Source organism: Phyllobates terribilis, unplaced genomic scaffold, assembly GCF_046119375.1.
Source record: "Phyllobates terribilis strain yellow unplaced genomic scaffold, ASM4611937v1 Scaffold_1__5_contigs__length_1240528914, whole genome shotgun sequence".
Lineage (NCBI taxonomy): Eukaryota > Metazoa > Chordata > Amphibia > Anura > Dendrobatidae > Phyllobates > Phyllobates terribilis.
The window spans coordinates 29,299,035-29,322,000 of record NW_027362761.1 but is presented as its reverse complement, the minus strand read 5'-3'; the positions used below and the strand labels follow the sequence as shown (position 1 = coordinate 29,322,000).

Below are 22,966 nucleotides of genomic sequence, written 5' to 3'. Positions count from 1 at the left end.
ATCTCTTAATATTTCAGATTTTTCATATGTTCCATTACCACAGGTATCTAAAATCCAGCCCCTCGCCATTTAGTATGTTTTTAGACATTTGTTAAGAATGGGTCATTCTGAAGAGCTCACTGTGACCAGCGTGGTTCTGTATATGTTGTTACAAGTCTGCTCATGACATTCCTTTTCTCAATAGTCCTGTATCAACAGTGAGTGGTATTACTGAGTGGTGGAAGCATTTAGGAACCACCGCAAAACAGCCACAAAGCGGCAGACCACTGAAAGATCCAGTGTGGGGCCTTTGTTCAGATAGCTGAACAATAGTTCAGTCCTGGACAACCTCTACACAGTGAAGTCAGCTGAACCTGTAGGCTTTGGCAGAACAAGCTGCCTATCCTGCAGGTATAGAAGTGTGTAACTCTCCCTAGATGGTAGATATTGAAGGCGTCCATATCCTGTAAGGATATGATTTGCAACACAAAAAGACTGGAAGGATCAATCACTGTAGCCAATGAAGACATATTCTTCTGGTGCCTTAACCTTTCTCAGCCATTTTCTATCTAACTGTTGGGTCACAGCACTTTCTACATAATTTTTATTCATTGTTTCCTCCTGAACAGCACAACTGCTTCCTTGTGTGCCTCAGGTTTCATTGTTTTATAGAACATGCCTGGACAAATATTAGCCAGGTCTACGAGCCGGTTCCAACAGTTAGGAGCCAGCAATGACATACTCTTAAAGCTAAAGGTTTAGACAGCTTGTGAAGCATTTAAGGTGCATGTCTTTTGTTGTGTTTTGAGAAAAAGGAAGAGAATAAAGTTGTTGTGTGTGTGTGTGTGTGTGTGTGTGTGTTAATGTTTTTTTTTAATTTTTTAAACCAGTTTTCCAGTTTGATCAAATGAGAATATTGAAGGCAGGTTCGGTAATCCATAGCAGTAGCTGCATTTGCTAATCTTTCAGCAGGCTCCTTAGAAGTATGCAGCCTATTACTGGTTGCAGCATAGTGCCATATTTTTCCAGTTTCTGACCGGCTAGCTCTCCCAACTCCTGCTCACCTCTCCCTCCCCCATACAATGGCTAAGTTTTAAGGGGCCTTTACACTGCAGATAATCGTGAACAAGCATTATTAAAAACGTTCATTGGGTGAAATGATTTTTTGTGCAGCATAAAAAGATCATCTTTCCTTGGGCTTGCATCGTCCTGTGTAATCAGGACTTGCACTGCCAAGAACTACGGCACTGAGCGATCTAATATAGATCAGAGGGGGATGTCCTGATCAGGGGGAACCTTTCTATTAGAAGCTGGACTTCATGATCTTATGTCAGGAAAAAGTGTTTGATTTATTCCGTAACATTGCAGACAGTACAACTAATATGTGATGCGTTCACCAGCGCTGATTTTCCAGATCTTGATGGTTAAAGAATGGATAAAAACATCTAAAGCAAAATGCATACTCGATGGGGTTGAGATATGGTGATTGACTCGGCCATTGCCCAAGTTTTTTTGAGTGATGTTCAATTTGTCATTGTGCATACTGCTCTGGAAGAGTGGAGGACATTTCCTTTTTTAAACATGCTCCCTGACAAACAATTTTCTCCTGGGTTTATACCAGCAGTAAGACCCAGAGGTGAACTAGAACAGCCAGGAGAGGAAAAGCGATATCATGGTTGGATGGCTTTGCTGGTAGTGGGATGGTCTGCTGATCAAAATCATTCACAAATGTCTTAATTGGGAAAATCTTGTTGTAAGAAAGTGTCTTCGTTTATATATGCATATATCTTTGCCAAGCCTGTAAAACTCACGTGTCAAACTCTGGCCCCTGGGCCAAATTTGGCATGCAGGTTGATTATATTTGGCCCACGATGCTGGCATGAGGTTGATTGGACGGCGCTTCACAATACAGATGGGCAATGGCCTAAAGATACTGTGAAAGTAACCCAGGAGTTTCATAAGGCAAAGAAGAGGAATATTCTGCAATGGCTGAGTCAATCACCAGATCTCAACCCCATCGAGCAGCATTTCACACACTAAGGCTATGTGCCCACGATGCAGAAATGCTCTGAAATTTTCCTGAGTGTTTCTGCATCTCCCTGGCAGAAAAAAAAACATTGCGGATTTTTCATGTGTTTTTCCTGCCAGGGACATGCGGATGTGAAGCGGTTTTTCACGTGCGATTTCGCATGTGGGTTGACAAGCGCTTTCCAAGCGATTTTAGCATCACCTGGAAAGTGCTTGACAACTTGGTCACACTATATAAATCCATGCAACCGGCATGGATTTATATAGTGTGACCAAGTTATAGTTAAAAAGAATGGTAAAAAAATAAACATTATAATCACCTTCTGATGGCCCCCGGTCTCCTTGTCCGGCGGCTCGCGGTGGTCTAAAAGGACCTTCCATGACGTAATTTAGTCGCGTGACCTGTCACATGACTAAATGACCTAATGGAAGGTCCTTTTAGACCATCGCGAGCTGCCGGGGAGCTGCTACGCTTAGTGGGCATACAGCCTTAAGGCAGAAAGACCCACACACAAGCACCAACTAAAGTCAGCTGCAGTAAAGTCCTGGCAAACATCACAAAGGAGGAAACCCAGCGTTTTGTGACGTCCATGGCTTCCAGACTTCAGTCCTGCAAAGGATTCTCTACAAAGTATTTAAAAATGAACACTTTTTTTTTTTATTTTTTTTTATGATCAAGTTCATTTGTCCATTTAACTTTTGAGCCCTTGAAATGAGGAGGCTTTGTAGAAAAATGGTTGCCATTCCTACAGGTTTCACAGGATATTTTTGTTCAACCCCTTTAATTAAACCTGACAGTGTACACTTCAATTGCATCTCAGTTGTTTCATATTAAATAAAAAAATAGTATGCAGAGCCCAAATCACAAAGATTCGGTCACTGTCCAAATATTTCTGGACCTAACTGTATATATAGTCTAATTTTATGTGCACCAGACCAATGCAGCTCCTGGTTGCATATTCCAATTGGCCTGTTTGTGGATTTTTTTTCCCCTGTAGTTATATATAAATTTTGCTAACCTACTTCTGAACACTGTAGATGGCAGGTTAATATTCCTCACTCACAGCATATTCTATATTCCCATGGAGTCTTCTGAGCCGCATTTTCTCAAAGAAATCGAAACTTGTACAGCCATCTTTGTGTCAGAGATGGACATAAGAGGAGACAAGGGCACATAGGTTTACAGTATTGCTAGAGTAGAGAATATAGTGTATGCTTTACAGGAAACACTCCAATGTACCCTAAGCTTCACATACAGGCACATGTTAGAAGAAGGAACAATAAGGAATATTTAAGGAGCAATATAGAACAAAATGCTGCAACTTTTCCAGGTACACAAATATAAAAAAAAATCATGATAAAGGTACAGATTCAGAATCCTTTTAACACCGAAATGGAGATTATGCAGAATGGTGTTTTGCTTCCTTATGAGCTAATCTGCAATCCTATTATGTAAAGCAGGATTATCTAATGGCTGCTGGTGACCCAGAGCTGTGTAAGTAAGTGGCTTGGCTCTGGACCTGACAGCTTATTATGGTCTTATTGGTTTTGTGATTTATTTTGATTGGCTGAGGAACATTGCCTCCCACTCTCCTTCTGTAAATAAAACCCCACCCTTTCTAAAAACAAGACTCCCCATTGAACGTGAGCATCACCTTAAGGCCTTTCATGTCACATACTCTGGGTGCACACTGAGGGACTAGCTAACAAGGTCTGCTCGGTTTTAACGGTAACATCTGGTTTGGCAATTGTATAATGTACAACTGCTATAAGGATCAGATTTATTGAGCACATCACATCCATCTATACTGGTGACACTAGACTGAGGCCTGATTAACAGATCACCGCATTTATATTCTCTACTTTATGACTACGACCACTCCAGGGACTGTAGTAATTGAGTGCATCCGTTACGCATTGAAGTTTCTAATAAGAATGTCTTTTACTGCTAGATGTATGCAGACAAAATGCTAGGTTTTACATCTACATCTGTAGCCAGACTGCAGAAAAAAAGGCATCTTTTGCTACGAAGTCTAAAACTTTTGAGAGACAGTTTTTTTTTTTTTTTTTTTTTTTTTTTCTTTTAGCCGCATTGGCAACTATTTTTTACACTGTACATTGCAGGTAAAAAAGGGCAAAAAATGCTGTTCATTCCCCTGAGTTAATGTAAAAGTAACGGTCAATATTTAGTTTGTCCCCATAAGCAGATTTGTCACCAGATTTTCCATTATAAATGGATATTGAGGCTGAGATGTCAGATTTTTCAGAGTTAGTACATCAGTCTCATCACAACAGATCTATTTAACTGATAATGACGAAGCAGCATAAATTTAAGGTACCTTGTCTTGATTTTTTTTTTTTTTTTTTTTTTTTTTTTTGACACACGCTATTGTACATTTACGGTCCTGCGGTGTACGGTGCAGGACCAGTTCCTGACTGGCAGACATATCCAGGTACCCTGGGGAGTGGGAGGTGGGCATGAGCAGTTTATATCTGCTTCTGTCTCCTATTTTTCCAGTTACATAGTGCTCAATGACCGCTATGCAGCAAACATCGGCATCGTGATTGCCAGTGCTTAGTTAGAACCTGGTGATCGCTGGGTATCTGCCCTGCATAGCAGAGGTCCTGAGTCATAGCAGGCCCAGATCAGCACTGCCAGTGATCTATGTCACTGAGTTGGCTGTTTTCTTCTATAATTGGGGCTTCCTCAGTTACAGGGCAAAAAATGTTCTCCAGAGATCTTTTACTATCTCTTGAGGCAGGGCTGTGGAGTCAGTAAGCCAAACCTCCGACTCCCTCATACATTGCTCATGTTTAAGTGATAAATTTCTCTAATAACCCCCCCACGACAGCACACAGGAGGATGTAACCCCACCCTAATAGGGACAGTAAATACAAAGAGGTTTAAATAGCCCCTCCCACATCCTCCCTCCAGTGTTATTTCCTGTCGCTATCAGGGATGAAGAGGTCATCCCCGGTGTGCTGGGCCGGCGACAGGCACTGGGAAGAAAGCTATTAGCCGGGCAGCGGAGGATCGAGCGGTTTACCTCTCCTCCTCACATGCGCTGCTCCCGTCTCCTCCGGATTCGGGACCCCCTCCTCCAGTCCACACTCTCGGGCAAGGTCTGCAGGATCTTCTGGCCGGAGGCCTCTTTGAGCTCTCTGGTCCATCTCCTCCTCCTCCTCTCCCCCACTGATGCGCAAGCGATGCCGGTCTCCAGGATGTGGAGCGCACGGCGCGGCGCCGGAAGTGACGTCGGACGCCGGGCGGTGTATGATGACGTCACTTCCGGCGGTTTTGCGTTCCACGGTGGACCGCAGCAAACACTAAGGGGGAAAAAGAGCAGTGAAGCTGCCGGTGATCACATGTCTGGACCTGGACACCGGGGGAGGAGCCCTCTAACAGAGGGAGGCGCTGGTCCAGTCGCCCATAAAGGAGCCCTGGACAGGAAGACACCTGCAGGTAGGACAAAACGTTGTCTGTTGAAGCTTCTCGCTCTGCATCTATAGAGCCCAGCGCCGGTCCAGTCCCAGTAAGTATGGCACTGGTAGTCCATCTCCCAGATGCAGGTAATAGTGATTATATCTCCTTTTCCCTTCTCCCCTCTCTTGTAGGGGGGACAAGGAACCTGCATCTGGAGACAAAGCTAAACCGTCACGCAAATGTCCCATCTGTACAAAAAGCTATCGTCCTCCCATAGAAAGCCCCTATGCAAGGACTGTACGGAGAAGATTATCAAGCAGGAACAACCTTCCTTAATGGAAGAAATAAAGGGGATTGTACGTCAAGAGATAAAATCCTCCTTAGCCTCAGTCACTCTCCCTACACCCTCACCTAGTCAGGTTTCTACATCTATTCCCTCAGCAGCCAAAAAGAGGAAAATCAGCCCGCCAGAGGGAGGGGAGGAAGACTCTCAAGAGGAGATGTATATCTCGGAAGATCTTCCAGAGGAGGTGAACTGAGTCCAACTCCTGATAACTCCCAACGAGGGTTGGTTAGATCAACTGGATGAACACCTAGTCTCAGGCACCCCCAGAGAAGACATCTTGGCATCCCTACCGCTTCTACAGAAAGCTATGGGGTTTTTAGCAGATGCTTCTGCAGAATCAGTGAGTGGCAGCAAGAGCATCTGGGTTATCAAACTCTGTAAGAAGGGCCCTATGGTTGAAATCCTGGAGCGGCGATGTGGCATCAAAAACAAAATTGTGTTCCATCCCCTTTAAAGGGAAATACATGTTCGGGACAGCCCTCGATGATCTTCTAGAGAAGGCCTCAGACAAGAAGGCCCTCCCGGAACCTAGAAATGTAAGGAAGAGGCCTTTTCGTCCCTCCCAGGAACAGACCCCTCAATATAGGGGGAAAGGGAAAACAGGACGATGGAGCTACCCCAGAGGTAGAGGAGGCAAGAATCTTTTTCTCTCCCAAAATAAACGTCAGGACAGTCGGGGGCCGCATCTCGAATGTTCTCCCTCAGTGGAAAGAAATCTGCTCAGACCCATGGATCCTGAGGGTAGTCAAGTTCGGAGTAAAAATAAATTTCTCCTCCTATCCTCCACAGAGAATAAAGTTAACACAGCTCTCTTCTCAGAGTCCGCAGGCCACCCTGATATCCGGTCTTACAGACCTATTGTCCTCAGGGGTGATATCCCTGGTTCCTACAAGGGAGATAGGCACAGGACATTATTCCAGACTCTTCGTAATAAAAAAAAAAACAAATGGCTCACACCAAGTTATAATCAATCTAAGTCCACTGAATCCGTATATCCACTATCAACGATTCAAGATGGAATCCATCAGGTTGACGGTCCCCCTGATAGGAAAGGACCATGTCATGGCCACAATCGATCTCCAAGATGCATATTACCACATCCCCATACATCCACTTCACAGGAGGTTCCTAAGATTCGCAGTGACTCAAGGGGAACAAATAGTCCACTACCAGTTCAATGTTCTCCCATTTGGGATATCACCAGCCCCGCGAATATTTACAAAGGTCATGGCAGAAGTCATGACTTATATCCGGGGTCAGAATATTTCAATAGTTCCATACCTCGATGACCTGTTATTAATCGGGACCTCAGTACCAGTACTCCAAGAACATATACAGTTGACCACTCAGATCCGATCATCTCTGGGATGGTTAGTGAACCACAAAAAATCAGATATGGCTCCCTCCATGACCAAAAAAAAAACCATTTCTAGGAGTACTATTGGATTCCCACAGCCAGATGTCATTTCTGCCCAAACAAAAACAGGTCATGCTAAAGGCAAAGATCAATGTCCTAAGAAGCAGGAGATCAGTATCATTGAGAGATGCTATGTCGGTCCTCGGGTCTATGACCTCCTGTATCCAGATGGTGGCCTGGGCTCAGGCACATACCCGAACATTACAGACCCACGTCCTTACGAATTGGGATGGATCTCCACTGTCTCTGAACAGGAAAATCCCTATACCACCACGGGTAAAGACCTCTCTATTCTGGTGGCTGAGCATGAAAAATCTGAACAGAGGAGTACCATGGATCCAGAATACGCTAGTAACCATAAAAGTGGATGCCAGCGGGAAGGGATGGGGAGCCATGCTCTCCCAAGAGCTATTCCAGGGTATATGGACCAAAGAGGTGAGCCAGCGCTCATCATATTTCAGAGAATTAAAAGCCATAGAGGAAGTCCTCAGAGCAGCAGAGCCTCTGGTCCAAAAAAACTCACAGATATTTTCAGACAATATCACCACAGTAGCCCACCTTCGTCATCAAGGGGGCACAAGATACGAAAGCCTAAAAGCAATCTCTGCGAGAATATTTTCTTGGGCCGAAGAACATCTTCTATCCCTGTCGGCTCTTCATATCAAAGGTTCAGTCAATGTCCAGGCCGATTTCTTAAGCAGAACAAAGATTCATCCAGGAGAGTGGAGCCTAAACCCAGACGTCTTCCAGATGTTAGTCGAGAGATGGGGCTATCCAGAGGTAAATCTCTTCGCCGGACACCAAAACGCGATGGTATCTCAGTATTTCTCCCTGGATCCAAACGGCCCTTGCTTGGGTGTGGACGCATTCTTTCACCAATGGGAATTCAAACTAGCGTATGCCTTTCCCCCACTGCCTATCCTTTCAAAAAGCTTACAAAAGATAAGGACCGAAGGGACCAGAGTAATCCTAGTGGCCCCTCTCTGGCCAAAAAGAAGTTGGTTCGTAACGTTAACCAGTCTGAGTGTGGAGAACACTCTAATCCTTCTTCCCATGAAAGGTCTCCTGCTCCAGGGACCAATTCACCACCTAGATCCAGAGAAACTACACCTAGCTGCCTGGCTTCTGAATTCCTGATATTAAAAACATGAGGCCTCTCAGAGAAAGTCATCAAAACTCTCCAGAAGAGCAGGAAACCTGTAACAAACACCATTTACCATAAGATCTGGAAAACCTTCTTAAGGTGGTGTGCACCCACTCACCCAGAGCCTCATAGGGCTGATATGACACAGATTCTAGATTTTCTACAAGGTCTGGACAAAGGTCTCAGACCTAGTACTCTTAAGGTCCAGGTAGCAACGTTAAGCTCATACTTTGATCAAAGACTAGCTGAACATCAGTGGGTGAGAAGATTTGACAGCAGCCACTCACATCCACCCTACAGTAACAAACTTAATTCCCCCCTGGGACTTTAACATTGTTCTGAAGGGGTTAACCCTTCCACCCTTTGAGCCCTTATCAGCCATAAGACTGGACAGGCTGACCTGGAAAACGGCTTTCCTGGTGGCAATAACTACCGCCAGAAGAGTGTGTGAACTACAGGCCCTTTCGGTCAACGAACCCTACCTAAGAATCCTGGAAGATCGTCTAATTTTCCAACTTGACCCTTCATTTCTACCTAAGGTGGTCTCCAATTTCCACAGATCTCAGGAGATAATTCTTCCATCATTTTCTGACACCCCAAAAGACAAAGAAATGGAATTCCACACTCTGGACGCTCGGAGAATAGTACTGCACTATCTTAAGGAAACCGAAGAAGGAAAGACAAGAACCTATTTGTCCATACACAAGGTCCAAATAGAGGCAAGAAGGCCGCAAAATCCACAGTAGCCAACTGGATTAAGAGGTCAATTACGGAGACTTACCAGATCCAGGATCTACCTCCTCTAGCAAGGCTCAAGGCCCATTCTACAAGGGCGATATCTGTCTCCTGGGCTGAAAAAACCAGCTCATCCATCGAACAGATTTGCAGAGCTGCTACGTGGTCATACTTTCTTCTAACACTACAGACTAGACAAAATGTCTGTTGGAGATTTAGCCTTCGGAAGGAAGGACCTTCAGGCTATTGTCCCTCCCTAGTATATCTTTGGTATACCTCCTGTGTGCTGTCGTGGGGGGTTATTAGAGAAAATAGAATTAGACTTACCGGTAATTCGGTTTCTAATAACCCACCACGACAGCATGGGTAATTCCCTCCCCCTTGCTTATTGTTTCTACTACAGCCGGATCAGTAACAACTAATTTGAGCATCTATATTCTTGTGGTCCTTTGTAATAACACTGGAGGGAGGATGTGGGAGGGGCTATTTAAACCTCTTTGTATTTCCTGTCCCTATTAGGGTGGGGTTACATCCTCGTGTGTGTTGTCGTGGTGGGTTATTAGAAACCGAATTACCGGTAAGTCTAATTCCATTTTAGTGTAGCACAGATTCATCTCCGCTAAAAGTCTAGACTCTTAGATCAGGAATAGGACAGACATTTATAGGACATTTCAGAACTTTCCCAAATTCTTATGAAAAAATATTCCCCACAAACTGCATTAAACTACTGTACCCAATTTATTATATATTTTAGGAGTTGGAGTCGATGCATTTTATACTCCGATTCCAACTCCACCAAAATGGACATTGACTCCGACTCCAAAGCCCTGTTTTGAGGAACAAATTAAAGGGGTTTTCCCATGAGCAAAGTTAATTTGAAAGTTTATTTTAATCAATAAATCTTGAAATAATTTCACAAATGGATGTACAGACAGGACAGCAGGGGATCGCAGCTGATTCTTTGTGAGGTAAAGCATTTCCCTGCCTGTTTTTAACCCCTTCATGACAGGAGCATTTTCAATTTTTCTTTTTTTTTGCTCCCCTTCTTCCCAGAGCGGTAACTTTTTTTTATTTTTCGGTCAATATGGGCGCGTTAGGGCTTATTTTTTGCGGGATAAGTTGTATTTTTGAACGACTTCACTGGTTTTACCATATCGTGCTCTGGAAAATGGGAAAAAAAATAGAAAAAATTTGGTGCGGTGAAATTGCAAAAAAAAATGCAATTCCACGTGTGCTCTTTTTTTGTTTTTTTCAAGTGTTGAAAAAAAAATCCAAAATTTTGCTAAAAAACTAATTGGCGCCATTTTCTGAGACCCGTAGCACTTCCGTTTTTTGGGATCTGGGGCTGGGTGAGGGCTTATTTTTTGCACACTGAGCTGACCTTTTTATTGATTCCATTTTGGGGTAGATGCGATGGTTTTAATCGCCCGTTATTGCATTTTATTGCAATATTGTGGTGACCAAAAAAAAACAAAAACGAATTCTCACGTGTTTTTTTTTTTTTTTTTTTTTTTTTTTTTGCATGCTTCAATAGTCTCCATGGGAGACTAGAATCAGTACTTGCCTGATCACCGGTGCTACATACAGGCGATGATCAGATCGCCTGTGTGTAGCAGATTTGCTCACTTGCTATGAGCGCTGACCACTGGGCGGCGCTCTTAGCAATCTGGCAGTGACAACCACAGGGGACTCCTGCAGACCCCGGGTTGTCATGCCAACCCATCGGCGACCCGTTATCATGTGACTGGGTTGCTGATGGGCGGGGCCAATTACGCGCCTCCCGGAAGCACGAGTTAAATGCCACTGTCAGAGATTGACAACGGCATTTAACTGGTTAACAGCCATGGGTGGATCGCAATTCGACATGTGGCTTTTGAGGGCACATGTCAGCTGATTTATACAGCTGACATGTGCCCGGAAAGGTGTGGGCTCAGGGCCGGAGCCCGCACCAAACTGGGATCTGACGTGGGGCGTATTATTGCGCTCCACGTCAAAGGGGTTAAACAATGTTTTTACCTCAAAGAAAGAATCAGCTATGATCCTCTAGTGTAACATCTGTATACTCTTTTGCTTCCTCCCCTGCCCAGGAGATGTGGTATAATCAGACCATGTTCCTGTTTGGTCAGACACATCCATTAGGCTATGTGCCCACGATGCAGAAATGCTCCGGATTTTTTCCTGAGCGTTTCTGCATCTCCCTGGCAGAAAAAACTCATGCGGATTGTACTTGTGTTTTTCCCGCCAGGGACATGTGGATGTGAAGCGTTCTTCACATGCATTTCGCATGCGGGTTGACAAGCGCTTTCCAAGCGATTTTAGCATCATCTGGAAAGTGCTTGTCAACTTGGTCACACTATATAAATCCATGCAAACGGCATGGATTTATATAGTGTGACCCAAAGAATAAAAAAATAAATCTATACTTACCTTCCGATGGCCCCCGCAGTCTTGATTCACTCCGTCCTTGCTTGCCGGCAGCTCGCGGTACACTGAAGGACCTGCCGTCACATGACTATGACATCAGCGCAGGTCCTTCAGTCCACCGCGATCTGCCGGCAAGTGAAGACTAGGAGACCGGGGGCCATCAGAAGGTAAATATAACATTTTATTTTTTATTTTATTCTTTTTTTTACAGGTACTATGGTACCCGTGTCCGGAGGAGAGTCTCCTGTCCGCCACACCTGAGTACCATCCGCACATTGAAACGCATGGAATCCATATGTACAGATCCAGTGATGCAGATTACATGCGTTCCAGTGCAAGTCAATGGTGGCGAAAACGCAGCGCTTCCGCAAAATAATTGGTAGTGCTGCGTATTTTTCCGCAATGATAATCCGCAGCGGAAATCTCTGCAGCATGTGCACAGCACATGCGGATTATCATTGGGGAACATGGCAGGCCTTCTACCAAGCGTTTTTTAAGCGTTTCTGCAGCTTTTTTGCTGATTCGGAATTGCTTAAACGAATCGTGGGCACACAGCCATTACACAATACACAGCAGGGGCACATTTAGAACATTTTATTTAAACACATCCAATTGTGGAAATTATTATTATTCCAAGATTTATCATTTTAAAATGAATTTTGTTCATGGGAAAATCCCTTTTTAAGTTAAAAAAAAAAAAATTAAACTAAAAACCCCACTCATTAGGTATCCACACATCCATAATAATGTGGAGAATTAATTCAATAGTTCATGTTTGAAACATGAATGGTAAAAAAACCCCAAAAGAAATGAGAAGAGGACCAAAGCGCACACTACATTACATACATATTTACACCGGTTTCAGGAATAAAACACATCGTTGGAGTGTTTCTTAAAGCTATTGTACAGGAAAATTGTGGAAAAACTGCAGATGTACACGGCTGTTGATGTAAAAAGCCGCAACATGACCGTTGCATATGAAGGCAGCCTAAAACCCTTTGAGGCCTAGTCATTAAGGAGTTAAAGTGAATCCTTCACCAGGTTTTTGCTGAATAATATAGGGGCAGAATGCCCCATTCCAGTGATGTTACATAATTCACTTTGTATTTTTGATACAATCAGTGTTTTCTCTTCTGCAGATCTAGCAGTTCTCTGAAGGCTTGGCTCTGTATAGCCCCACCCACACCACTGATTGGCAGCTTTCTGCCCATGGACAGTGCACACAGCTGCCAATCAGTGCAAGTTTACTAGTCATCCAGGGATAATCTCCTGCTGATAAAAGTGTTGTTGTGTGTTTTTTTTTTTTTTGTTTTTTTTAATCGAAGCTAAAAGGGGTTGTGCGGTAATTCAGACTACCCCTCCCCCCCATATATCCACCCCCAGGCCCCTAAAAAATGTTTTGTAAATACTTTCTGCTGTTACTGCCTGTGAGCAGCGCTATCAGTGGCCGCTCACAGGCATCATGTGACCCCCGGCTGCAGCCGGCTGTGACATCCGCTGACGTCACGACAAGTACTGGCAGCAGCCGGGGGTCAGGATCTAGGCTGTGGATGCTAGGCTGTGGGCGGGGTTACCCCCCCCCCCCTCCCCTCCGCGTCACCCCCGGCATCCAATGCGTGCTCTGCCTCTCCCCATTGATTGGGAAAGCGTGCGGTGGATGCTGGGTGTGACGTGGGGGGTAACCCCGACCACAACCCAGCAGCCACCGCTGGGACCTCAGCGCTGAGTCACGCCTCACTTGTCATGACGTCAGCGCGGGATCACGTGATTCCTGTGAACGGCCACCGATAGCGCCGCTCACAGGCATTATCAACAGCAGAAGGTATTTACAAAAAGTCTTAGGGACCTGGGGGGTAATCTAAAGTACTATGCAACCCAGTAAGTGATTGTTGGAATTAGGGTCTCTATCTCTACAATATGCTGCTCTCAGATTATGTGGAAAAAAACCTGGTGACAGATTCCCTTTAATAATGTACTGATGTAGAAAACTTGGGAGTTAGGGTATGTGCACACGATGCAGAAATGAAGCAGAAAATTTCTGCATCATTTCTGCATCTCCCTGGCAGAAAAAAAGCATGCAGATTGTGCATGCGTTTTTCCTGCAGAATACATGCGGATCCACATGCAGATTCACATGCGTTTCCGCATGCAGATTGACAAGCGCTTTCCAGGCGATTTTAGCATCACCTGGAAAGTGCTTGACAACTAGGTCACACTATATAAATCCATGCAAACTGCATGGATTTATATAGTGTGACCCGAGAGAGTGTATATACTTACCTCCGATGGCCCGCGCTGTCCTGCTTTACAAAGTTCCCGGCTGCCGGCAACTTTGAATTGAAAGACCTGCCGACGTCAGCGTCACGTGACCCGTCACATGACTCTGACGTCAGCGCAGGTCCTACAACTCACTGCAAGTGCCGGGAACCAAGCGGGAGCGCTGTGCGGGCCGACAGAAGGTAAGAATACATTTATTTTTTATTTTATTCTTTTTTTACAGCTTTTTTAATGGTACCTGGGTGTGGATGAGACTCTCCTCTCCTCCACACCCGGGTACCATCCGCATATTAGAATGCGCCAATAGCGCAAGTACAGATGCAGTCTTGCGGAATTGGCGCGTTCTAATGCAAGTCAATGGCGGCGAAATCGCCGCGTTTCCGCAAAATTAATTGACATGCTGCGGATTTTTGACCGCATCATGGGCACAGCACATGCGGATTTCCATTGGGGAACATTGCTTCCCTTCTACCATGCGTTTTTCATGTGTTTCCGCGGCGTTTGCGCAACTGCAAAAACGCCGCGGAAACGCATGAAATACGCATCGTGTGAACTCAGCCTTACACTAGGGGTATGCTCACACTGGCGTAGAACACGGCCGAGTACTATTTTATGTTCTGTCGGATAGCGCTCGGCCCTGTGTTCTACTATGGAGCATTTCAGATCTGCGATTATTTTCTCATGCCAATTTGGCATGAGAAAACAATGGCCGTATACTGCGAGCACATCGGATGATCGGATCACACGCACCCATACAAGTCTATGGGTGCGTCTGAAACATCTGCGGACACAGAGAATGGCAAAATTAAATTCTCAGTCTTCTCCGAACCTGTGGTTCCCTCACGTGAAAGAATCAGTTCACACAAAGGTGACCCCAGGGCTGTGGAGTCGGTAAGCCAAACTCCCGACTCCGACGCCTCAATTTCCCTGACTTCCAACTCCACGACTCCGACTCCACAGCCCGGCCTCACTACTGAGCGTGTACATAAACTGCAGCACAGATTCATCTCAACTAAAAGCCGAGATCAGGAACAGAGCAGACATTTATAGGACATTTCATAACTTTCCCAAATTCTTATGGAAACATATACAGCACATCTTGCATTGTGCTACTAAACCCAATGTACTATAATATGATATACTAAAATATTATGATTCGGTCCATTTTATTTCGACTCCACAAAGATGGCCTCAGAGTCCACAGCCCTGGTGACACTTGGCTCAAACTTTGACAGAGTTTGAGCCAAGTGATATTGGCATAATCGGCCTGATTCCCTCGCACGATAGAATCAACGGCCGTGTGGCCTCAGACTAAGGCCGGCGTCACACCAGCGTATGGCATCGGATGTGATCTGCTAATGATCCTCGGCTCCTGCTCTGCTGCGAGTGTGAACCTAGTGTCCTTGCTCTTTGCTCCGATCCTCTCACATGAAAAGATTGGAGCACAGCTGCGGAGGAGACAGAGAAAGTGATTTCTCCATCTCCTCCATGGCATGACTTGGAGTATATCGGACTGCACTGGGCTGACATCGGAGTGCAGTCCAGTGTTTCACGCGTACCCATAGACTTGTATGGGTGCAAGTGAATAGAGTCTCGCTGCAAATCACAGCATGCTGCTATTGTTCTCTCATGCCAAATCCGCATGAGAAAATAATCGCTGATCTGAGCAGCCCCATAGAATAACAGTGGGCCGAGTGCTATGTGATGTTTTATCGCATAGCACTCAGCCGTGTTGTACGGTAGTGTAACACAATTGCACTTGGCTGTTTTTGTAACCGCTCCCCAGGTGGATGAAACCTAGAAGTCATTCCTGTATTATCTATGAAAGGAAGTGATGGGGATAACCCTTTAACTTAAATTTTCTCAACTACGGTATATTGTCAGTGGAAATGCAAATGTGAACATAACCTAAAAGCCTAAATTACAGTAGTATGTAAAAGTTTGGGCACCCCTGGTCAAAATTACTGTTGTTGTGAACAGTTAAGCAAGTGAATTGATCTCTAAATGGCCTAACGTTAAAGATGACACATTACCTTTGTATTTTAGGCAAAAAAATATATACTGGCATTTTTTTTAAAATGGTAACAAAGGAAAATTGGCTGATGCAAAAGTTTGGGCACCCTTGGAAATTTGTGTGCTCAGGTAACTTTGACCAAGGCTTAAGAAATGGCAGTTAAAAGAAACGGTGGAGGTTAAGATAAGGTCTGGAAGGCCAAGCAAAATTTCAGTGAGAGCTGGTCGTAGGATTGCTAAAGAGGCAAATCAGATCCCCTGCTTGACTGTAAAAGACCTTCAGAAAGATTTAGCAGACTCTGGAATTGTGGTACATTGTTCTACTGTTCAGAGACACCTGCACAAATATGGCCTTCATGGAAGAAAACCTCTACTGGGTCCTCACCATAAAGTTCAGCATCCGAACTATGCAAGAGAACATCTAAACAAGCCTGATGCATTTTAGAAACAAGTTCTGTGGACCAGTGAGGGTAAAAAATAACTCTTTGGCCACAATGCTCAAAGCTGTGTGTGAATAAAAAGGACACAGAATTTCAGGAAAAGAACATCTTGCCAACTGTTAAGCATGGGGGTGGATCAATCATGTTTTGGGGTTGTGTTGCAGCGAATGGCACAGGGAACATTTCACAGGTAGATGGAAGAATGGATGCAATGAAATTTCAATTCTTAATGCAAACATAGCCCCAATTGTAAAGAAAGCTAAAGTTGAAAAGAGGATGTCTTCTACAAATGGATAATTATCCTAAACACACGTCAAAATCCACAATAGACTACTTCAAAAGATGCAAGCTGAAGGTTTTACAATGGCCCTCACAGTCCCCTGATCTGAATATCATTGAAAATCTGTGGCTAGACCTCAAAATAGCAGTGCATGCAAGATGACCCAGGAATCTCACAGAACTGGAAGAATTTTCCAAGGAAGAATAGATGAGAATCCATCAAACAAGAATTGGAAGACTCTGTCTTGCTACAAAAAGCGTTTACAAGATGTGATACTTTCAAAAAGGGGGTGCTACTAGGTACCAATTCTGCAGGGTGCACAAACTTTTGCATCGGCCCATTTTCCTTTTTGTAATTTTTAAAATGTAACAGATTTGAATATAATATATAGTTTGCCTAAAATGCGTATCCTTTGTGTCCTCTTTAGCTTTTAGCCCTTTTCGAGATAATTTCATCTTCAACTTGCTTCACAATAACAGTAGTTTTGACCAGGGTTGCCCAAACTTTTACATGCCAGTGTAGCTGCACTTTGTGGTTAACTAGGCTGGGTTTTCCCTGCAGATGTGCTCTGATGCGGTAAATGCTGTGCAGAGGGCTCATTATGGCTAGTTAAGGGCGTCATTAAAGATAACGTAAGAGGGTATTGTTATTGTGCATGGCATTTCCATGTCTGCTAAACCTCCTATCTGAGCTAGTCTGGGGCACATGAATTGCCATTTTACTATAAAATGCCCTCTTGACATTTGGGGTCTGAGTGTGTGTGGGGCCTCTGTCCTTCTTCACCAGTATTAAATATGCTATTGATTTATTTCCAACATTCACACGTGCCAGTAATGTTTCACACCATGCTCGTTCATTTTCCCAAATTAGGTGTCGTTTTGTATCTTGGCATTTGCAATGCATTTTTACTTCAAGGAATTTTAGTATTCGCTTTGTTACCTTTTGGAGGCTAGTGTGGGCAAAAGTGTCAGGAAATTTACAGAATAAAATCCAACTCTTCTGGTAGGTGGTTTTGTGTAGATCAGAAGTATAAACTTCACTGTTCTATCTGAAAGGGGAAACAAAAAACAGACAAGCCAGAAACCAGTCCGTAATTATTCTTTTTAAAGACCAGAATCTGCGGGCTTCCTGTATTAATGGGGTTCAGTGCCGCAGCGTCAGTTGTCTGTACTGTGATAAGCGACGACTTCCCATCCTGAGTGACTGCCTGATGGGGTGGCATCCCATCCGGTGGGGTGGCATCCTGCCCATCAGCCACCTGACTCTGCTGCTGGATTGTGGCCGACAGTCAGGTGACTGTAGACGGGATGTCCTCGCTTCCAGGCAGAGACCACAGGAGAGGCCGAGGTTGCTCAGGTCTTGTTAGCAATGTGCATGTCAATGAATTTCAGTGCATGGAGGTCATTGGTGAGTGCGCATTGGTAACCTTGGGGCACGCTTAGATGTGAAACTAAAGGCCATGAACGTGAAGTCTGCCATAAATTGCCTCTTTTGATCATGTTTTATTACAAGTACAGCTAGCAATGGTTGTGCCATAGTTACTGTAGAATAACACAGTGGCAGCCATGAGGTGGAGTGAGAGGTAGATTAGTTTCTAGTATGCCTGGTTACTAGGGAGCCAGTTATGGTGGGGGGCTGGTGTTCTGACATTGCACATGGGCGGTTATGTGTAACCCTATTCTATGTTTGTCTTGTAGGTACAGGAGAAAGTGGCAAGAGCACTTTCATTAAACAGATGAGAATAATCCATGGCTCTGGTTACTCAGAAGAGGACAAAAAGGGCTTTACCAAGCTTGTGTATCAGAATATCTTTACTGCCATGCAGTCTATGATCCGTGCCATGGACACATTGAAAATCCCCTATAAGTGTGAGCAGAACAAGGTAAGATGTGGGTGATGTACTGCTCATATAAATGCCAGTGCTTCGTACCCAACTATATGGATGATTCTGAATATCATGCCTCCAGCTTTATGGAAATTGCCCTGTCCATAAAATTGGCAAAGGCAGAAATAAACTCCATTGTGTACACCTGTGTGTCACATACTGTTGTTACCTGTTGAGTGCTACGATCCTGTATATTGATTGTTTCCACACTTCTTTTTCTCCAGGCTAACGCACTCATTGTACGAGAAGTGGATGTGGAAAGGGTCTGCACTTTTGAACAGCCATATATCAATGCAATCAAAAACCTGTGGAGTGACCCAGGTATCCAGGAATGCTATGATCGGCGACGGGAATACCAACTGTCAGATTCAGCCAAATAGTACGTTCTTACAGGATTCTTTGATTATTGGAATACAGCCTTCTGATAAATGTTACAATAGGTCCCAATTCATCAAAGCGATTACCCCAGAATTAAAAAGTTGCAAACTTGGTGTGCACAAACTTTGTGACTGTTTTTACGCCAGATTTACCCAGCCTCTCCAAAATGTAGCTGAGCTGAGGCGTGATGCCACAGCTCATTTAATTCATGACGAGCTGTGGTGTACCTTACACCAGAAATCTTACTCCAGTCCTTATTTGGAATCAGATTTGTTGCGAGGCGCACAGCACTTGTTAGATGCACCTGATTAATTTAGAGGCATGTGCCCCTTAATAAATGAGCGTCTAGCTACCATGCTAGACCAGTGTGAACATCGCCGTTCTTAGGAAACTGCCACCAAGATTTTGCTATTCCTTCTGAGAGTAGCATGATATAGGGAAGAGACGCTGATTCCAGCTGTCTCTTTACTGGGTTGCTTGCTGCAGGTTTGATATTTTTTTTTCTGCTGCAAATCTACCAGTTCTCTGAATGCTGAGCTCTGTACAACCCCGCCCCCGCCACTGATTGGCAGCTTTCTGTGTGCACTGTGCATAGACAGAAAACTGTTAATCAGTAGTGGGGGCGGAGTTATACAGACCTCATGAATATGGAAGCCCATATGGCAGCAGGTTAACTAGTCCTCTAATAATCTGCTGCTGATAAAACATCAAAACTACAGAAAGCAGACCAATAAGTGACTGACTTATCACTGAAATCAGATTCACTGTCTAGATTAGGTGGCAAAAACAGATTCCCTTTCAGGAGCATTAGCTAGCTAGAAATTTGAGTGTTTCACCTTTATGACTTTTATAAGTGGGAATGGCCTTTTGCACAGCTATAACTGCAGTTTGGATGACACTTTGGCCTTGATTCATCAAAGCGATTATGCCAGAATTCTCATGTAAATCACATTGAAAAGTCACAAAATTGTTGCGACTTTGGACATTTTCACTCCAGTTTTGCCTAGCTCTTCCAAAATGGGCAGAATGGTGGCCTGACTGCTCAGCTCATCTAATTCATGAGTTCTGGCATACCTTCTGCCAGAAATCTTACTCCGGTCCCTAACTGCAGTAAGATTTTTGGCGAGGCATACGCCACTTTTCGGACAGGCATGATTCACTAAGATGCTTCTTTAATGTATCAAATGTGTCTCACTCCAACACTCCCCCTCATCTAGACCACCTTTGTTTACTCTGTCTTGATGAATAGGGGACTTTTGAGTTTTATAGAACAAAGTATAGCACATGAAGGTGCGCCATTTCCATTTTTTTAATTTTATTTTCTAATCAATGATTTGTTTCTTTTTCAGTTACTTGACAGATATGGATCGCATTTCCAAGCCAGGCTACCTGCCCACCCAACAAGATGTTTTGAGAGTTAGAGTGCCAACTACTGGTATCATTGAGTACCCTTTCGACTTGGAAAACATAATTTTTAGGTGAAAGCATTATTGCCTGTTCTTGTCTCTTATCGTTTTAATTTTAATAGATGGGTTTTCTAGGGTCTGACATAATTTCAGAAAACCCCTTAATTTGTACAGGATGTGAAAAGACAGCTATATTGTAAATACTCCGGTCTTTTGTGAGCCTTGGGTCTGCTTCTTCGGTCATCTGTTTTCTGGGCATTGCCTCCACATCTGTTACGGCACCACATGGTCTTATCTAGTTCTCGCATGTGCCTGTGAGACCCCAGTAGCAGGTCTAAGGTGGCTGAATATTTTTGATTTTGTATGACATCTTGTGGTTTTCCACCCAGATCTCGTAATGTTTGCAAAGTTGACTCTTTCCAGCAAAGAGGAGAAGCTATAGAATCAGTCGAGCATGTCTGAGCAACACACTTTCTCCAGCTCCCATACAAATGACTGAGCATTAGGGAAACAGCATTGCATAATGAACTGCCCGATTTCTCTAACTGCCCATTAATTTTTACTGGAGATACGGAAACTGCATAGCTCGGCCACTCTTGCCTGATCTAATGGGCTGAATTGGACAGCGTTATTCCCGTCTCAATCATGAGAATGGGAGTAACCCAAGATTCAGCACGTTTTTTGTGTTGAAAAAGCCCCCCTCGGCTTTTACTCTGGTATATACCCAAGTGTATATATAGATTCTGTTGGTGGATAGCTGGGGGGGGGGGGGTTTGCGGCGGCGTAGGAGCGGGCACAGTCAGCAGGAGCTGCGACTCAGCGCTCCTCCATGCCCTCTGCTAAAGGCAAATTAATATTCCTTCTCCACGCCCATGGAGTGTGGAGAAGAGGAAATATTCATTTTCCTTTAGCAGCGGGCACGGAGGAGCGCTGAGCCACAGCTCCTGCTGACAGTACCCGCTACAAAAGAGAAAGCATATTCACTCCTCTCCACGCACATGGTCCCGGCGTGGAGAGGAGTGAATTTGCCGGCAGCAGCTCACAGCAGTGTCTGAGAGCGCGCGCTGTGCCTCAGATGCTGCCATGAGCTGCTGCAGACAGGACGCAGCGCTGGAGCAGAGGTGAGGAAGGAAGGCTAATATAAGTTTTATTTATTTTTTTAACTGTGCTGTGATGGGGCCACACATACCAAGATTGGGGGGTGAGGGGGGGGCCACGCATACCAGTATTGGGGGGGGTGAGGGGGGCCACGCATACCAGGATTGGGGTATGAGGGGGCCACGCATACCAGGATTGGGGAAATTTACCAGTACCTGCTGCATTTCCCACCCTGGGCTTATACTCGAGTCAGTATGTTTTCCCAGTTTTTTGTGGTAAAATTAGGTACCTCTGCTTATACTCAGGTCGGCTTATACACGAGTATATACGGTACTGCAGATCAGCCTCTATTAGTTAAATAGGAGCTGATCTGGAGTACTTTGCAGCGGCCACTAAACGGTGTACGAAGCTGTGGTGTCCGACCCCCACAGATCTGATATTGCTCACATATGGATAGGTCATCAGTGTAGTGGAAACCCCTTTTAAACATCTGAGTTTTTTGCAGAAACTTTAGAATCTTTGGCCATAAGATTTTTATTTTTTTTTTATCTTTCCTTTTATATTTCCTTTTAATTTTGATATATAAACAGTGAACACTTTTTAATTTCTAGTTTCCTACAATCTTGACCTTGGCAGTATTGGCCTTTTCTATCCTTTTGTCTTTTGTTAGTATTTGCTGTAGATTTCAGAAATGACCGAAACTGGAATTGTGCCTGTGAGAGTTTCCTGAAGCTGCTGTTATCGTGTAGTTGTACAGCGCGGTCAGTTTTTCATTCCCCCTAGTTCACTTCTCCTAAGTCGGTCCAGAAAGTGGAGAGCTTGAACACTGGATTCGTGCTCAGTGTTTTGATAGGCTGAAAGGCTTTGATTTCTAACTTTTTTTTTTTCTAAATTCACTGCAATAGTGGATACAATTTTACTGAAAAGTCTACCCACATATTGGATATATTGCTTTTCTGTGGCGCTTTTTTTTTTTTTTTTTTTTTTTTTTTTTTTATAGGACTTGAAAAACATAAGGAAAAAATGCACTACAATAAAATTCCAACCAAAAATGCTTGTTAAAAAAACAACTTGCTTTGATGGTGTGCATTTATTTTTATAAACAAGGGTGTGGTGTATAATAGTGGCAGCCTATTTGTTTCATGCTGCACATAACACATCTGCATCTCTGGCTGCTATGGGCATAAAAGGGGACAAACTTATGGTGTGACCCCCATGCTCCCCTGACCTCAACCCCATTGAGAACCTCTGGAGCATCATCAAAAGGAGTGTCTATGATGGCGGGAGGCAGTTCACATCTAAGCAACAGCTCTGGGAGGGTATTCTGTCCTCATGCAAAACAATTGAAGCAGAAACCATCCAAAACCTGACAAATTCAATGGACGAGAAAGTTCAGAAGCTCCTTTCGAACAAGGGGTCCTATGTGCAAATGTAACATCACCTAGAATAAAGTTTTGAGTTGAAAACTGTTTGATTTCAGTTTGTAATAACCTGCTAATGCTTATAATTTCAAAAATGACCATTTTTTTGTTATTTATTAAAATGAAAAGGTTGAAAACTCTGCTGTGCATAATAATTTGGAACATGCATTTTGAGTGCAGTTTGAGTGTTTTATTTTTTTAAAAATATACTGTTATCATAGGCAGTTTGTACAAAAACCTTTCAATTGTACTCTAATAGTTATTTGACTGG

The 22,966-nt window shown here is 44.0% G+C and overlaps 1 protein-coding gene across 1 annotated transcript in view; it reads left to right on the top strand.

Annotated features, from left to right (window-relative positions):
- Positions 1–22,966, top strand: part of GNA11 (G protein subunit alpha 11) — a 52,533-nt gene that overhangs the window by 10,649 nt on the left and 18,918 nt on the right. Inside the window, exons 2-4 of the mRNA XM_073660643.1 lie at positions 18,205–18,389; positions 18,617–18,771; positions 20,120–20,248. Of these exons, the coding sequence (XP_073516744.1) occupies positions 18,205–18,389; positions 18,617–18,771; positions 20,120–20,248 (469 nt within the window). The remainder of the gene's footprint in view (positions 1–18,204; positions 18,390–18,616; positions 18,772–20,119; positions 20,249–22,966) is intronic.